Consider the following 16,193-nt stretch of genomic DNA (forward strand, 5'->3'; position numbering starts at 1 on the left):
TTGACTGTTGAGATGCTGCAGAAGGGAGCACAAAGCTCCGCCCACGTAATAAGTGCCTATAGACAACCAGGCAGGAGAGAAAAGTTTGGAAACAAGCTCGTTTTCCCCTCTTTTTCTCGAAATGGAGAACTTTTGTAAACACGCTGGAGCTTCCTCCCACCCGGATTTTATAATACACTTTCTTGTTCAAATACTCGGTTGTTTGCTTACTCGGGTATGCGGTAGACCACACGTAGGGCTGTGCAAGTAAAAGGGGAAACTGAACATTTTCCAAGTCAAGCGTCCAAATCTGCAGCCTCTTGATGTACCTGGCCAGCTTTTCCTTATCCAGCTGTTAGTCATTTGTAAGCAGCCACCCTTGTAATCGCAAGTGAATTCAACTGTGATGTATGCAGCACCGCGTGCACCGTTGCTTTCCCTCACATCCTTCTAGTCATTGAGGCTCTCGGGAATCATGCTCATAATAAATAGCTTTTTATTACCCAAAGCCGCTGTTCTGGCAGCCGAACGACAGTCCTTTGATAGATGGGCCGGGTAGTTTTTTTGTGTTGTGCTTACTCAGAGTTGTTAGCAGCAAAGAGAAGGAAGCAAAAGGGGGGTACTTTGGCAAAGGAAATCTAATGAGTAGAGCGGAGCAGCAGATCAGAATTCAGAAACAAGAGCGAGAGCTGAAGTGTGATTCTCGGGCGCTTGGTCTAACACTCATCTCCAGGATAGAGCAGTGCCGGGCACTCGCGTCAGCCCTGCTGCCCTTCTCGGAATCTGCTAAGAGATGATGCAGCCTTGGGAGCCCAGCAAGCCACCAGGAAGTTTTGCCGGATCTGATTCCTAGGGGATTTTCTCGTGCCTAGGAGAATCCTGCTTGTATTGAGCTGTATGGAGGAGGGCTCGAGTTTCCCATGAGGGGCCCCCCTTGGAAAAGCCTTCTGTGCAGAATCCAGGCTCTGCTTCTCTCAGTGTGCTATTTACCCAAAGGCTTTTCCTCACCTTGGCTGATTTGCTGGTGTGATTTCCATGCACTGAGTCCTGTGTAGGGATCCAGGATGGATTGCCTGTGCATTGTCACCACAAAGGTAGGCTAGGAAACACAGCTGTTTCGTGCAGAATTTTTTTTTATCTATTATTATTCCGGTCCTGTAATTAAACAGCTCTGTTAGATGCTGCCAGTCCATAAGATAAAATGATTAGTGTAATTTACTTTACTGGGCATGCTGTTCCCTAAAAGAGGGTGTGAGGGTCTTGTGTTGCTGTAATTTCAACTTCTTAAAGTGACATTGTGTGTTTGTGCATATGACAGGAGAATATGTCTGTTGGTTTTTCCTTTTTCTTTTTTTCTTTATTGGCAGGTTTTGCCTTTTCATCTATTTATAGCTAGTAATTGAAACATCTCTCATAGTAGTGTAGCTCACACATCGTTTTACCATACCATATCTGGGTCTTTTTTGAGTGGGCTAATTAGCTTTTCATTTAAAAACCATGTCTCCTATGCTTGAAGAAGCCAATCAGCTTTACCGTGGCTTGACATATTGTTCCTGATTGGAGAATTGTGATATTCTGAATTTTGGTGATTTCTTTTAAAGAGGAAAAAAAAAGATTAGGCCTGAGGTAAAACAAACAAGTACAATATTTAATCTTGGATTGAGTCTGTTTTGACCATAATCAAATAAATTATATGTATAATAAGATCCAGAAATGAAAGTAGAACAGGTATCCCTTTTCGTGGATTTATTTACAGAAAATTAAAACTTCCAAATTGATTTTATTCTGTCATCAATTCTAAATAGCATATCAAAAAGCACTTAAATTCCATAATCACTAGTTATTTAGAAAAAAGTTATTTGTATTTATAAAGCACTAATTAAAAGACACTCATTAGCTTGCTTTTTATTATGCATGAGGGCACACCACAAGTTTATATTAGCGATTTCTTTTAGTATACCACATTCATTAGATACCATTAGTATGAAAAATCAACACTTTAGTACGGAAAACTCAATAAGTGTAGATCTCTCGTACTAGTTCACTAGTCTTAGTTAATTTTGAAGTCACTGATGAAGTTCCATGACGTGTCATATTAAATATTTCCCCCATTACAAACAGAATTCAGAAATTCTTAGGCATCTTCCTTAAAAGTAGTATCTCACGGAAAATTCCACTGATAGTAGTAGATTTAATATTTGAAAATACCTAGTTAGAGTAGTTGGCAGACTTCCAGATCACGTGAAGATTTATTTTACTAAAGTTGCACAGTGTTTCATTTTGGTTTTATTGTAAAGTCAGATAGAGACAAACAAACAACAGCAAAAGCAAACCAAAATGAATGAGAGAACCAAAAAACTGTATGATCTCATGGAGCCCCGGAAGGAGAACATGTGTGTATGTATCCTAAAGTGGGGAACTGGGGTTACTTTTCATGGAAGAGTACTATTAAATACACCAACTATTAAATATCATAAATATTTGTTACCAAGTCATAATGATTTCAGATGCTGTTAAACACCATAAATACCCATTGGAAAAATTAGGAAACAGATGTTAATTGCAGATCAAAACTGGACATTTTTAACAGTGGAAAAGGTAGTTCAACACTGAGATTCAATTTCGATAACATAACATAAAAGAAAGTACGTTTCCTATATTTAGTTACCAAGGTATTGAGGGCCATAGGTACTGGGACAATGCTATGATCTTAATTTGTCTTAAATGTAGTAAAAGTCATAAATACCAATATTACAGTATTTTTCATTCCTCACGCTCATTTATACTCTCAAGGATAAATACTTGAGAAATGTCATTAATTTTAAGAGTTATATTGATACTAAGTTATCTGGTTCATTCTTGAGCATCATTTCCATTACCTTTAAAGGACAAACATATTGAAACAAAGTTATACTACATTGTTGATTTGGTAAATTGACACAAAAGATTATGACAGAGAATGCCTGGTAGATTATGATTTAGACCACAAATCTGACCCAGTTAACCTACTACCATCTAAACGTTAATACTTCCCCCAAGTTCCCATACATTCGGGATGTCTTGTTCCAAGTGGCCAGGCACCAGGCATACCCTTGCTCCAAGCAGCCAGGAATCAGGAACTTCCTTGCACTAAGTAGCCATGCTGGAGGAATAACTCTTCCTCATATCTTTGCTCTAAATTCTTAAGGATAAGCTTTAGAGTAGGATGAGTGAGAAGAAAAATTATGGAATATCTTCTGAGAAAATAACCCTACCATGCATCTCGCTTCACATAAGGGGTTGCTTAGTATGTGAAGGGTCAACTGTGTTTGGACTGATTGACAGACCCTCTCATACTTGAATACTGGTCTTCTAGGCTAGTAGGTCAACTAAGCACCTCAAAACAGGCATTTTGGATACAAAAATCCCAAGGTGTTTTCAGATACTGAAACAGCTAACTTTCATTAAGTGATCAAGTCATTATTTTGATCATCTCTGGCCAGTTCAGATTATATTATTTTTTGTCACAGACAATGCTATCAGGAAAGAAAATCTGAATAGCAGAGTGAGAGTAGCAGAACTCTAGGTAAGATTTGGATCTGAATGTTCATTCTGGACCTAGCTTTGAAATTTGAGTAGATCACTAAATATCTCTGTTTTAGACTCTATTCATCAGTCTTTGGAAAAGGAGATCTAAGAGATGATGTCATGCTGTTTTGAAAGTGCCTGAGAAATCTTAAGAAAGATTTTGGTACAAGTACAACTTACAGTGGTACTAATGAATCCGTCTACTTCAAGATCATCAGTAAGGACAATGAGATTGTCTCTTCATTATTAGATGCAATGTAGTGACAAACTACACATTTTGTATGCTGTGATTTCCTAAATATGTTTTGAATAATTTAAATATAATACTGTCTATAGCCAACATATCAGGTATGTTATGTTAGATTTTACTAAGACCAAAGAATGCTATTTGATGATTGGTCAAGAGGATAGTATTTTTAGGAAACGGGCAGAATATTCTGCACAGGAACATGTAGAATTTGAAATAACAGAAGAAAAGTGAAACTTTCAAAAATCTAAGTAAATCTGTTCTTTTTTTGACAGTGAGAACCCAGAGAGAGATCATGTAGAAAGAACAGACATAAATGTATGTTAGTGTGTCTCTGGGGGTGCGTCATTCTTTATTTCTGGTCTAGGATTATTATAAAATGTTATCTCTGCAAATGACAGTATTCAAGTTCCTGAAGGATGTTAAAGCAGTTGGGAGTGGAGTATGCCTCCTCCTTATCCCAGGTGTCCATTAACCACAGACACTAAAACATGTTTAAAAAATAATCTAAAAATAAAACTGTAATATGCTGTGTTAAATATCTGCTGTGATTTATTAATAAAGGTGTGATGATGCCATTAATTTTAATGCAGTTAACGGGTTAATGGGCATATGAAATTTGAATAACAGGATAGGAAGTGGAACTGGGCAGCGTAAAGGAAGCTTTTATTGATGTTGTTAAGGCTACATCTGCTCTGCAATATGTCCCTCTCTACCTCTGTCACCTTACAGTCCCTTCCAAGAATTAAAGCGACTAATAAATTTACTTCTAAGAAGAAATAAATGTTGTTTGCTGGACATTGAAAAATAAATTATCAAAGGTAGCATGTTATTATTTATTCCAGCTCTACTAAGAAAATGTACCATGGCATTCTTTTGGAAATGAGCTCAGTCAAAAGTTTCGCAACCGTGGTTAGGCAGGAAGCTAAAATAATTTCTTTATATTTTACCACAGCTTTATGTAGCAAAGATGAAACAAATCACCAAGGCAACAAATGGTTTTCTAAGTGGCCCTGTGTTAGTAGACAAAGCTATTTCTTCATGCAGATGTACAGTTGCATCTGCTCTCCTGCAGTATATCCACCCATTCATTTTTTTCCCTCTCAAGTGTTTACTGAATATCTACTGGGTGGTTGTATATACTAAGGTGTGGGGATTAAATGATCAGTCTCTTCTCACATCATTTGGTGTACTGGGGAAACTGTTAGTTTTGAAAGTAAAGTGATATGCAGTGTGGGGGAAGGTGAGTGTGAGTTGCGGTGGAAATGGCCAGGAGCACACTCAACCAAGCCGATGGACTTTTCTGCTGCATGGGTAAGGATCGATGTCAGGAAGGCTTTGAAGGAAGGGTCTACTGTGCTGATGTGTAGAATGCAGGACACAGTGGAAGTCAGTGTGGCTGGAGAGTAAGATATGAGCTTAGAAAATGCAGTCAAACAGAATTTCAGCCACACATACTGTAAGTTGAGATATACATTGTTGTTGAGAAGATAGGAACCACCAACCATTATTTTTAATGGTTCTAAATCTTGACTTTTACAAACTTCTCTCACATTTCCTTCCCCTGGCCTGAGGTTTACCAGTTTGCTGCCACATGTGCCTTTCCCAATCCTTATGCCTCTTTGGTTAACATAATGGCCATCACCTTCACCAACTGAACAACCTTCTCTGAACTGCAGTTCTCTCTAGTTCATAGAACTAGAGCACCTACCGTTCCTCTTTGTTTTGAGGATGCTGATCGTTTTTTTTTCTCCATCTTTATTAACTTGGGTATTTCTTATTTACATTTCGATTGTTATTTCCCTTCCCTGTTTCCAGGCCAACATCACCCTAACCCCTCCTCCTTCTCTATAGGCGTTCCCCTCCCCATCCTCCCCCCATTACCGCCCTCGCCCCAACAATCACATTCACTGGGGGTTCAGTCTTGGCAGGACCAAGGGCTTCCCCTTCCACTGGTGCTCTTACTAGGCCATTCATTGCTACCCATGAGGTTGGAGTCCAGGGTCAGTCCATGTATAGTCTTTGGGTAGTGGCTTAGTCCCTGGAAGCTCTGGTTGCTTGGCATTGTTGTTCATATGGGGTCTCAAGCCCCTTCAAGCTCTTTCAGTCCTTTCTCTGATTCCTGCAATGGGGGTCCCGTTCTCAGTTCAGTGGTTTAATGATGGCATTCGCCTATGTATTTGCTGTATTCTGGCTGTGTCTCTCAAGAGAGATCTACATCCGGAGGATGCTGATTGTTAAATAAACAGATTAACCCTTAGCAGCACATGATGCTTTGGATTACTAGCACCATGAATACAATAGCTTACTTTTCCTTTCAGTGTAGTAAGTCACCGAACACCCATGCCAACAGTGTCACTCTGAAGAAGGCTGTATGGTGCCACTCTATGGCCGTCAGGCAGTTGTCCTGGTTCTTATCATACTGCTATTTTATTTTTGACCTAGAACTTGATTTGCTTCTTTTTTGTAATCTTCTCTCACTTTGCCCTATGTTTTATTTTCTAATGATTTTCAAAGTACGTGGATAGGAGAGTATTTTTAAATTTATGCTACTTTTCTTGACCTTCTTTAATCTAATGAACATAAAACAAGGATAGTTCCTGTGATGGAAATAGCTGCTTATTCTGTCCAGATAACTGTTAACCTATCTAAATTTGGTTTAATTTTCAAGTCTTATTCCTTCTCTAAAAAGTACATATTTTCAGTGTACAGTCATTTTTTTTAATTTCCACCCGTCACAATTAATTATTATGTGTGTATTTATGTGACTTTCTATTTCTCTCTCTCTCTTGACATACCCTATATGAGGTGAGAGGTATTATCTTTGTATATGCAGTGACTGGGACTTGAGAAGACCTGAGTGTTTTACTAAAACTCATTTACTACTCTCATCCAACCAGGAAGGAAGTGTCACATCTCCAAGGTGAGGCCAGTTTACACAAGTAAAATGTTGTCATAGTAGAGGGTCAAACTTAGCTCTTTAATACCTGCCAATCTACTCCCCTTTCTTACCTCCAGGTTCAATCACATCAATATTATTCAGTTAAAACATATTCTCAATGCCATCCTTTGGATTATGTTCCTTTTCAACCTAGATATTCAATTACTTTTAAAAATAACTTTGAAATTCATTTTTGTTTGAACTGCTGATTGTTTGAACTTTTTATAACCTTGGCACATCAATCTATTTGAATGTAGTGGGAACTTTCTCTATTCCTTATGGTGAGACTGCAGGTACACCTGTGCCCTTCGTAATGAATGTCCTCACTTACTTCCTGTTCTCACTCCTATGCTGCAGCCTAGCCATGTGGAAGGCTAACCCACTCTCCTTTAATAAATTGCTCCTCAGGAAGTTCTTACGTGCCCATTGTGGGAAAGAAGTAAGTACCCTGACCATAAGGACTTTTTGTATTAATGGAAATGTCTAGGACATGTTAAACAGTGTGTGACTGACAAAATCCATTGCACCTGTAGAACAAAATCCATTGCATCCCTGTGCGTGCCTGAGAGAAGAGAGGCTGGCTATAGCTTTAGCCAGAGGGGGACTGGGCAGAGCAGTTTCCTCTGCACATTTTGTCTAGACCTTTGTATGTATAAAAAATAAACCAGCACTCACTTTTTGTATTTAAATATTAAAAGAACTAGCACTGAAAAAATCCAACTGATGCTTAATTTAAAATTATTTCCAAATATTAGTCTATTTGTACATTTTGCAGCATCTAGTCATAGCCTATTTCAGTAAATGTTTAGAAGTAAAATAAAATCTCATTCTACAAATGATATCATCTGTTGACCAAACTGCAGCAAATCATTTTCCTGACAAAAGACCTCCACGATGCTGTTTCACATGAGCCCTTTTTGATTCTGTGACAAAAAGTCAAAGGTGCCATAAAGAATTATGAGCTTTAAAGGATTGTCCTTTATGTAAACTTTATGTCAATTTAATTTTATGAGACAAGCGTGGGTTTGGAAAGGAGATAAGTATGAATAAAAGTTTCAAACTCAATGATATTTAAACACTTATTGAGACTAAAATTTAAATGTCAATTAACTTCATGACATACAGAAGAATTCGTTTGCATCCTTTCATTACTTATCCTTTATTTCATCTGGATGTTTGCAGATGCTGTTTTCTTAAAGCAGATTACGCATGATTCCAACTGCCTGAGAGATCCGTCTCATTGCATTTGTATATGTCTCACCAAAGGCAATTTTAGAAATGTGCATCATGTCAAGACACAGGAGACAAATATTGTATTTTCTCTGTGAGTTAGGAAACTAAAGTCAGTTCAGTTTATTCTCTCTGACTCTTAGTTTCTAACTTCTTATCAGTATTTTCTCCACTGATTATTGAAATTAGGAAAGTAATATGTTTATCAGTAATTACTCCATAGGAGTATTGTATGGAAACACATTAAGTTTTATCTATTTGAAATTATATAAAATATGCTCACAGCCAACCATAGACCTGAGTACAGGGTTCCCAGTGGAGGACTTAGGGTTAGGACTGAAGGAGCTGGAGGGGTTTGCAACCCCATAGGAAGAACAACAATATCAACCAACCAGATCCCCCAGAGTTCCCAGGGACTAAACCACCAACCAAAGAGTACATGGAGGGATCCATGGCTCCAGCTGCGTATGTAGCAGAGGATGGGCCTTGTTGGGCTACATGAGGAGAGGCCCTTGGTCCTGTGAAGGTTTGATGCTGCAGTGTAGTGGAATGCCAGGGCAGGGAGGCAGGAGTGGATGGGTAGGAGGAGGAGCAACCTCACAGAAGCAGGGAGAGGGGAAATGGGATAGGGGGGTTCCAGAGGGGAAACATTTGAAATGTAAATAAATAAAATATCCAATTTTAAAAGAATGAAAATGAAAAAACTTTTAAATAAATAAAGGAAGAAAAAGAAAGAAAGAAAGAAAGAAAGAAAGAAAGAAAGAAAGAAAGGATGAGAGTAATTGTTGCTAAAAGGAAACACTAGTTTAAATTTGGATTCTTGCTTTTGACACTTTTTTCCTTTAAAAATTGATTATTTTCCCATACAATATATCCTGATTATAGTTTCCCCTCCCTATATTCCTCCTAGTTCCTTCCTCCCTCCCTTCCCCTCTGGATCCACTCTCTTTCTGTCACTAATTAGAAAAGAGCAGGCTTCAACCAAACAAGACATAATATCATATGATTAAGCAAAAACTTTCATATCAAAGTTTGCTATGACAATCTAATAGAAGGAACAGATTCCCAAAGAACAGCCACAAAAATCAGACCTACTCATTTCTACACTTAGGAGTCCCATAAAAATACTAAGCTAATGTCCCATAAAAATACTATGCAGAAGACCTGATATAGATCCATGCAGGCCCTGTGCTTCTTGTTTCGATCTGTGAGTTCATATGCACATTGCTTAGTTCATTCAAAAGGCCTCGGTCTCTTGATGTCCTCTTTGGCTCTTAATATCTTTTTGCTTCCTCTTCCAATGGATTCCTTGAACTCAGGATGGGTGTGGAGGGTTGATGGAGACCTTCAGTCTGAACACACACACACACACACACACACACACACACACACACACACACACACACACACACACACACACGAGAGAGAGAGAGAGAGAGAGAGAGAGAGAGAGAGAGAAGAGAGAGAGAGAGAGAGAGAGAGAGAGAGAGAGAGAGAGAGAGAGAGAGAGAGAGAGAGGCTGTGAGTCTCTGCACTCAGCCCCAACTGCTGCCAGGAGAAATGCCAGGAAACATGTGCATAGTATCTAACTGATCTGGGTATAGTAGAATATCATTAGGAATCATTTTATTGTTGTTTTTCATTTTTCAGTTGTGTTTGGTTTTACACTAGGGCTATCTGGTCTCTCATTCTTGGTTACCCCAGCAGTGTCAGTTATGGGTTTCTTCTCATGAGTAGCCCTTATGTCTAATCAGACATTGGTTGTCTACCCCGTAAGTTATGTGCCACCATTGCCATAGCATATTTTGCAGGCAGGAGAGATAGTAGATCAAAGGTTTTGTGGCTGTGTTGGTGTCCAGGATTTTGGTAGCCTTTTGGTAGTTTGTGGAGTACCTTCTCAGACTACACCCCATGGAGCACACCCAAAGGACGCTCCCTCTTACAAAAGGGCAATTGCTCAACCATGTTCATAACAACTTTATTCATAAGAACCAGAAATTAGAAATAACTTAGAGTCTCTCAATAGAGGAATAGACAAACAAAATGTGATACCTTTATACAGGGAATTATTACTTAACTGTTAAAAATGACATAAAATTTGTGGGCAAATATATAGAATTAGAAAAAAAATCCCGAGTGAGTTAACATAGAGCCAGAAAGACCAATGCAATATGTACTCACGTATACATGGATATTAGTCATTAAGTAAATGATAACCAAGCTATAATCCATAGGCCCAGAAAGATTAGGAAAGAGGAAAGGTCTAGGGAGTAAGCATGGATGCCCCTGGGCAAGGGGAAATGGAATATATTTTAAGGGTAAACCAAGGGGCAGGTGGGTTGAAGGAGGAGAGTATGGGGAGAGACAGTGGAATTGAGGAGCAATTCAGGGGTTGTATGAAAACATAGTGCAGTGGAAACTTCCAAGAATTTGTGAAGGTAATCTTAATGAGTATCCTATTCATGGAGTCTCGACTGGCCAACCCTTGAAGCCTCGCAAGGCTTTCAGTGTTGGATCTGAGTTGCGTTCTATTGAGTTGTTGGCTAAGAGGGTCCCGTGAATTCATTTTAATAGCCATTAGTATTAACGCAGGGTGGATAAAATGAGAGCTGTGTCTTTATGTGTTAGAACTAATTTTGTGCTAATCTTAATGACATAAACAAATTGGCCTGACTTGCCTGTGGTCCCTCAGAGAATTGACTGTGGAAGAGTTGGACAGTAATTGTCATGCAGGACTGAATTTATCGTAAAAAGCAGGACAGCGTGATGCATGGCAGTACAACCTTTAGAGTTAGAGTTCTTATGTGGTATAGTAGCTCTTCTGTTTATTATCTCTCCTGTTGGCAAATGTTAATTATTTAACCTTGACATTCTTATTTATTAACTGAAACGGTGCTTCCTGTGTAGTAGCTACACTGATCCATGCGTGCATCTTTGTACTAATTGTTCACATTTTCTGGATGCTCTTCACTGGTATCCACATAATTCTCTTCCTTTTAAGTCTCCAGAATTTCTCAAAGTGGATTACATTAAGCGCAGTATTCCTGTCATCCAAGATAGTTACCAAGTGTACAGTATGTGCCAGCTATTATTCTGAGCTGAGGGGAATAGAGAAGTGAATAGAATAGGCAAACCTGTGTTCTCTTAGAACTTATATAATGGAGCGAAGATATAGACTTTCAGTGAGTACAAAAGGAAGAAACAGAATCTTAACTATAAGAACGTCTGTCCTTGAAGAGGAAGTGAAGTGAAATGTCGAATAATGAATGAGTCAAAAGAAGCAGAAACTATTTTCGACAGGGTAGACAAAGAAATAGACTTTGAGTAAGTTCTGCAGACTTGAAAGGGACAGATGTGTGTGGATAATGGTGAAGGGCATCTCCGAGAAAGTGAACAATTGCTACCAATACATATGTTTGGATTAGTTTACTATTGCAAAAAACCAGCACACAGTAGGAACTGGTGTTTCTGTTCTCTTCCTCCTGCCCCTCCGCTTCCTCCCCGTCCTCTTCCTCCTCCTCCTTATTCTTTTCCATTTCTCTTCTTCTTATTCTTCTTCCTCCTCTTCCTCCTCTTTCTCATCTTCCTCTTCTCATCCCTTTTCTGGGAATCTGACATTTAAGGATCAAAAACAAAACAAAAAAAAATCACCGAGATCAGCAATTCAATTAGCTGATTACTGTTCTACTATCAATTTCTACTTCCAAGTTGAAATGGAAATTTTCTTTGACATTAGTGAATAGACTTTTCAAGGTTTATAGGTCTGTTCTTGAGAGAAAGATACCACATATTTTACCCTTCTCTGCCATTGTGCATTCAAAATTAGTAACAGATTAGAAGCCTAGGACTATAATCCTCATTTTCATTATAATGCTCCTTCCTGCACATACCCATTTTTGAATCCTAATGATTTGATTCTTAAAATAACTTATGTTTTGTGACAGGTTTTGTGACAAATTGGTTTGACATTAAATAAAAAAAAGTCTTAGAATTTGGATTTCTGTAAACACAGCAAGTAAGCCGGAACAACTTCTAGGAAAAGCTGTGCTCTCTGTGGCCCTTTAAGCATAAATTATTCTCTTGCCACTTTCTCAGGTGCCATTATTAGAAAAACTAGAGTTGTTCGTCAGTCTTTCCTCTTTAAATTCCAAATAGACTAACTCCTATTTACTCTGTTTTCTTTATCTGTACTTCATTTATTTTCTTACAAGGGTTTGTTTGTGTTCTCCTGTGAATTTCTGCAATAAAATCTGCTTTTTATATTGACCTTCCTATCTTGCATTCTTTACATATTGTCAATCCCCTTTAAGGAACCCTCCACAATAGTACAAGTATGTATTTAATTCACAGTGTGACAAAAGTTTCAAAGTTTCTTATCGCCTATTTTTTGTTAGTCAATATGACATGCTTACCACTTAAGTAAAATATTTCCTCAGAAATCATTGAATTATAGAATCTGAAGACCCAAGTTTGTCTGAACTCACATTTTAATAAAATCTCTAGTTAGCCCTTTGTTTCTAGTTGATGTTAAATGTGAAAACTTAGAAGACCACGCTATAGAGAAAGTTGTCATTGCTTGGACAGGCAGAAGTAAGCCACTATATTCTAACCCTTGTGGAACCTTCCTATCTCAGATCTCATCATCTTCCAGTCTTTAACCAACTACAGCCAAGGCTCTCCTAAGGTGCCTGACTTCCTCCTCCTCCTCTTCTTCCTCCTCTTCCTCCTCCTCCTTCTCCTCCTCTGTCTCCTCTTCTGCCTCCTCTTCCTCCTTCTCTGCTTCCTTCTTTTTTTTAAAAAAATAGCTGTTCCGCTGCATACTTAGAATGCCTTCTTAACACCATAGCCAGACACTTGCTTAATATAACCTTTCTTAACTTTTAAGAGTCACTTACATGCAGGTTTTGTAAATAATCTTGGTGATATGTTACCTGCTGAGCTAGACATGATTCACCTTGATAGGTAGCTATTTTGGCTAAAAGATAAGCAACAGATATGTATGGATTAGTGTAGCTACTACCGTTGCAAAAGACCAGCACATAGTAAGAACCAGTGTTTCTGTTCTCTTCCTCCTGCTCCTCCTTAAACTTAAGTAAACTTATCTGTGATCCTGTGAAAGGCCAGAAATAATGTGAGAACTGCCATTTCAGTTTGAGAGGAATGGGCCAAAGAGGTAAACGTCCTCACAGATATTATAAAACCTGACAATTGGGTCTCATTTATGATAAACCTTCTTATTATGATCATAATTCAAGCTTCTTTCATTCAAGTGTAAAGATAGCTAGACATCAACTGCATGCTTTTATTTAACAAAAACTGAAGCAGCTAAAGCAGGCTTTGAGAAAAGATTGCCAACACATATCCATCTAATTACAGTGATTTAATAGAACATGAAGCTTGGCCTCCTTTTAGAAGAAAACAATGTGACTTTGTAACATAAATAAAATATGTTTACCCTAAATAGACTGTGGAGTTATAGCATTTTCATTATATAGTATATTTTTTCTATTAAAACATTAGAAGTGGCCAAAAGCTATTGGATATGAAATTGACACATAGCTTCATTGTGCCTCGGTACTGTGCTCATCCTCATAGACCTGAGCATGAGGGAATTGTCTAAATTGCAGTAAACGTGTTACTTTTAAGGCAGGTGTACACAGTTTGTAATTATGAACGTCCATAGGAAATTACTCAGAAATTCTGTTACTTTTTCTTGATTTGCGTCTCAGAGAACAAAGTGTATCGGTTCCACTGAATGCTTTTATCCTATGTTACCACTAAAAGGAACCAAACCGACCATAACTATTATCATTGGAGGCTCGAGCAGCTCCGCATAGGTGACACAAGCATCCTACAAAAGGGACCCCAGACACCTGTTATGTTATCCTGTGGTTACGCTGTGTGTAGTTCCAAATGTTTTATTGGTCATATGCAGATGTCCCTGAGAAAAATGACACAGAGCCATCAAATAGTTTTACATGAAGAGAAGTAGTCAGTGGAGAATCTATTTGAAGACCACTTAATTAGAGTGAAAAAAGAATATTCAAAAGTCACTTTCAAGATATAAATCATATTTCCTATCTCCACTGGCAGGTATTTTTGGTTTTATGAAAACACAAAAAATTCATATTTTTTTTAGCTGACCTCTCCCGTATTTCATGCTATTACAAACAAAACCGGAAAGGAGTTTAAATATTTTAAAAATACTTTCCATTTTTTTTAAAGATTCATTTATTTTATGTACATGAGTATACTGCAGATGCCTTTAGACACACTAGAAGAGGGTATCGGATCCCTTTACAGATGATTATGAGACACCATGTGGTTGCTGGGAATTGAACTCAGGACCTCTGGACAAAGTCAGTTTTAACTGCTGACCCATCTCTCCAGCCCCAATTATTAAGATTATAAGGTAATTACAGCCATTTCTCTCTTCTCTTACCTCCTTCTAAATCTTCCCATATAGCCATCCTCACGCTTCTTAAATCCCTAGGCCTTTTTTACTGTTATTGCATGCATATATGTATATAGATGCATATGTGTACATAAAATATGCTCATCATTTTAAAAACTTGAAACTCATTTCTTAAATAAGCTATGAGTAAAAAATGTTCAATTTTACCCAAATAAATTCCCCATCCTTGTTTTTGTTATGAATCTCCTGGTATTAAAGCCATGCTAATTTTTGTTATTTTTTTTTAAACTAAAGCTGCCCTGAATTAATACACATGCAATTTACTTTACCGTTGTATGGTGTCATTTAAATCTAGTGTGGGTCTAGTTGCTGGACCTTCCTGCCTTGACATTTTCTATGCTATCTCATCCACAAAAGCCTTCATCAACTAATAACTTCCATAAATCCATAATTTCAGCTGTCAGAAGACTGCATATACCCATTGAGTACACATTTTTGCTCGTTTCATATAATGTAAGTATCTGAGTATTCTTGGAATACATTTAAGCTGATGGCATTTCTTGTATAGTTTTTATACAATACCATCTAACATATATACATGTTTTGAGATCCAAGAAGATGAAAGAGGCAAATTTGTATGAATTGAATTTTAATAAGTTGTAATTATGTCTTTTCAAAAGCTCAATTTTTAAAATCCTTTATTCTTTGGAAATATGGTATAGGTCTCCTTCCTATGTAGTTATGGTAACTTTTTTTTGGGGGGGTGGTTCTTTTTTTCGGAGCTGGGGACCGAACCCAGGGCCTTGGGCTTCTTAGGCAAGCGCTCTACCGCTGAGCTAAATCCCCAACCCCATGGTAACTTTTAAAAATTAGAAAGTATACATTTCAGAAAGAATCAAGTCTGCTAAATATTTTCAGCATGCGTGTATGTTTGTGTGTGTGTGTGTGTGTGTGTGTGTGTGTGTGTGCATGTATGTGATAACTGTAAGAACAACATAAATTGCTTTCACCTAGTTTCTGAATGATACTATTTACTTTTGTGGTTATTTACTAGCCACAAAGGTTTCTTTACAGGCAGTTTTTAAATATATTTGGGAAAAAGAATATAGTTAGAGATTTCTAGAAGTTACCTCTGTTTCCACATCACTTTGTAGTTCAGGATTTATAAGACGAGAACTTCCAATGAAGAATGCTCACTGATTGCAGCACAGACCATGTACAATATTTTTTTTTCCATTTCAAGAAGAAAAGATCAATTTTAGCCCATTTTGGGTCATCTTCATCGTGGAATACAGTGCCAAAATTCAAATATTAATTACATTTAATGCATTTTTGTGAGACCATGTTTTAAAATCTTGGACTCCAAAGCTTAAGTTATGGAATATAAATGTACATTGTATATAATGTATAACTTTGGAGATTTAGAGATCAAAGGAATATTGACACCTGTCTCTACAGAACATTAAAAATACTTTGTATTTCTTAAAAGTATTAACAGACTAGTGATCTCAAGTTCAGGATCCCAACAGTTTAGGTGATTTAGATTCCCAAATCTAATCATCTTAAAATGGCCCCGTCTCCTGGTTTTTCTGTGTGTTTTCTTTTTTTTTTATCAATGAAAGCTTTCATATGACACCAAGAGCAGAAGTTCTTGGTATTTGCTCAGCAGTTTCTCACATTTACTCTCATTTAATTTTCATGGTAATCTTGTGAAGTAAATATTATTATTTTATACTCAGAGGTGAGAATGTAAGCTCTGAAGAGCTTAGTAGCACAGGAGAAGGAGTTTGCTGGGAAGCATTGTGTAGGTTAAG

The 16,193-nt window shown here is 37.6% G+C and overlaps 1 protein-coding gene across 8 annotated transcripts in view; it reads left to right on the plus strand.

The window, feature by feature from the left end:
* The window catches only part of Dlg2 (discs large MAGUK scaffold protein 2), a 2,073,609-nt gene that overhangs the window by 471,392 nt on the left and 1,586,024 nt on the right, over window positions 1–16,193 (plus strand). For 2 of the 8 annotated variants that reach the window (NM_001444074.1, NM_001444076.1), the window contains 1 exon segment: window positions 518–1,073. The exons of 5 other annotated variants lie outside the window; for them this stretch is intronic. In NM_001444074.1, the coding sequence (NP_001431003.1) occupies window positions 1,044–1,073 (30 nt within the window). In that variant the 5' untranslated portion in view covers window positions 518–1,043. 8 annotated transcript variants of the gene reach the window in all.

This window comes from Rattus norvegicus, chromosome 1 (assembly GCF_021556685.1).
Source record: "Rattus norvegicus strain SHRSP/BbbUtx chromosome 1, alternate assembly SHRSP_T2T, whole genome shotgun sequence".
In the NCBI taxonomy this organism is placed as follows: Eukaryota; Metazoa; Chordata; class Mammalia; order Rodentia; family Muridae; genus Rattus; species Rattus norvegicus.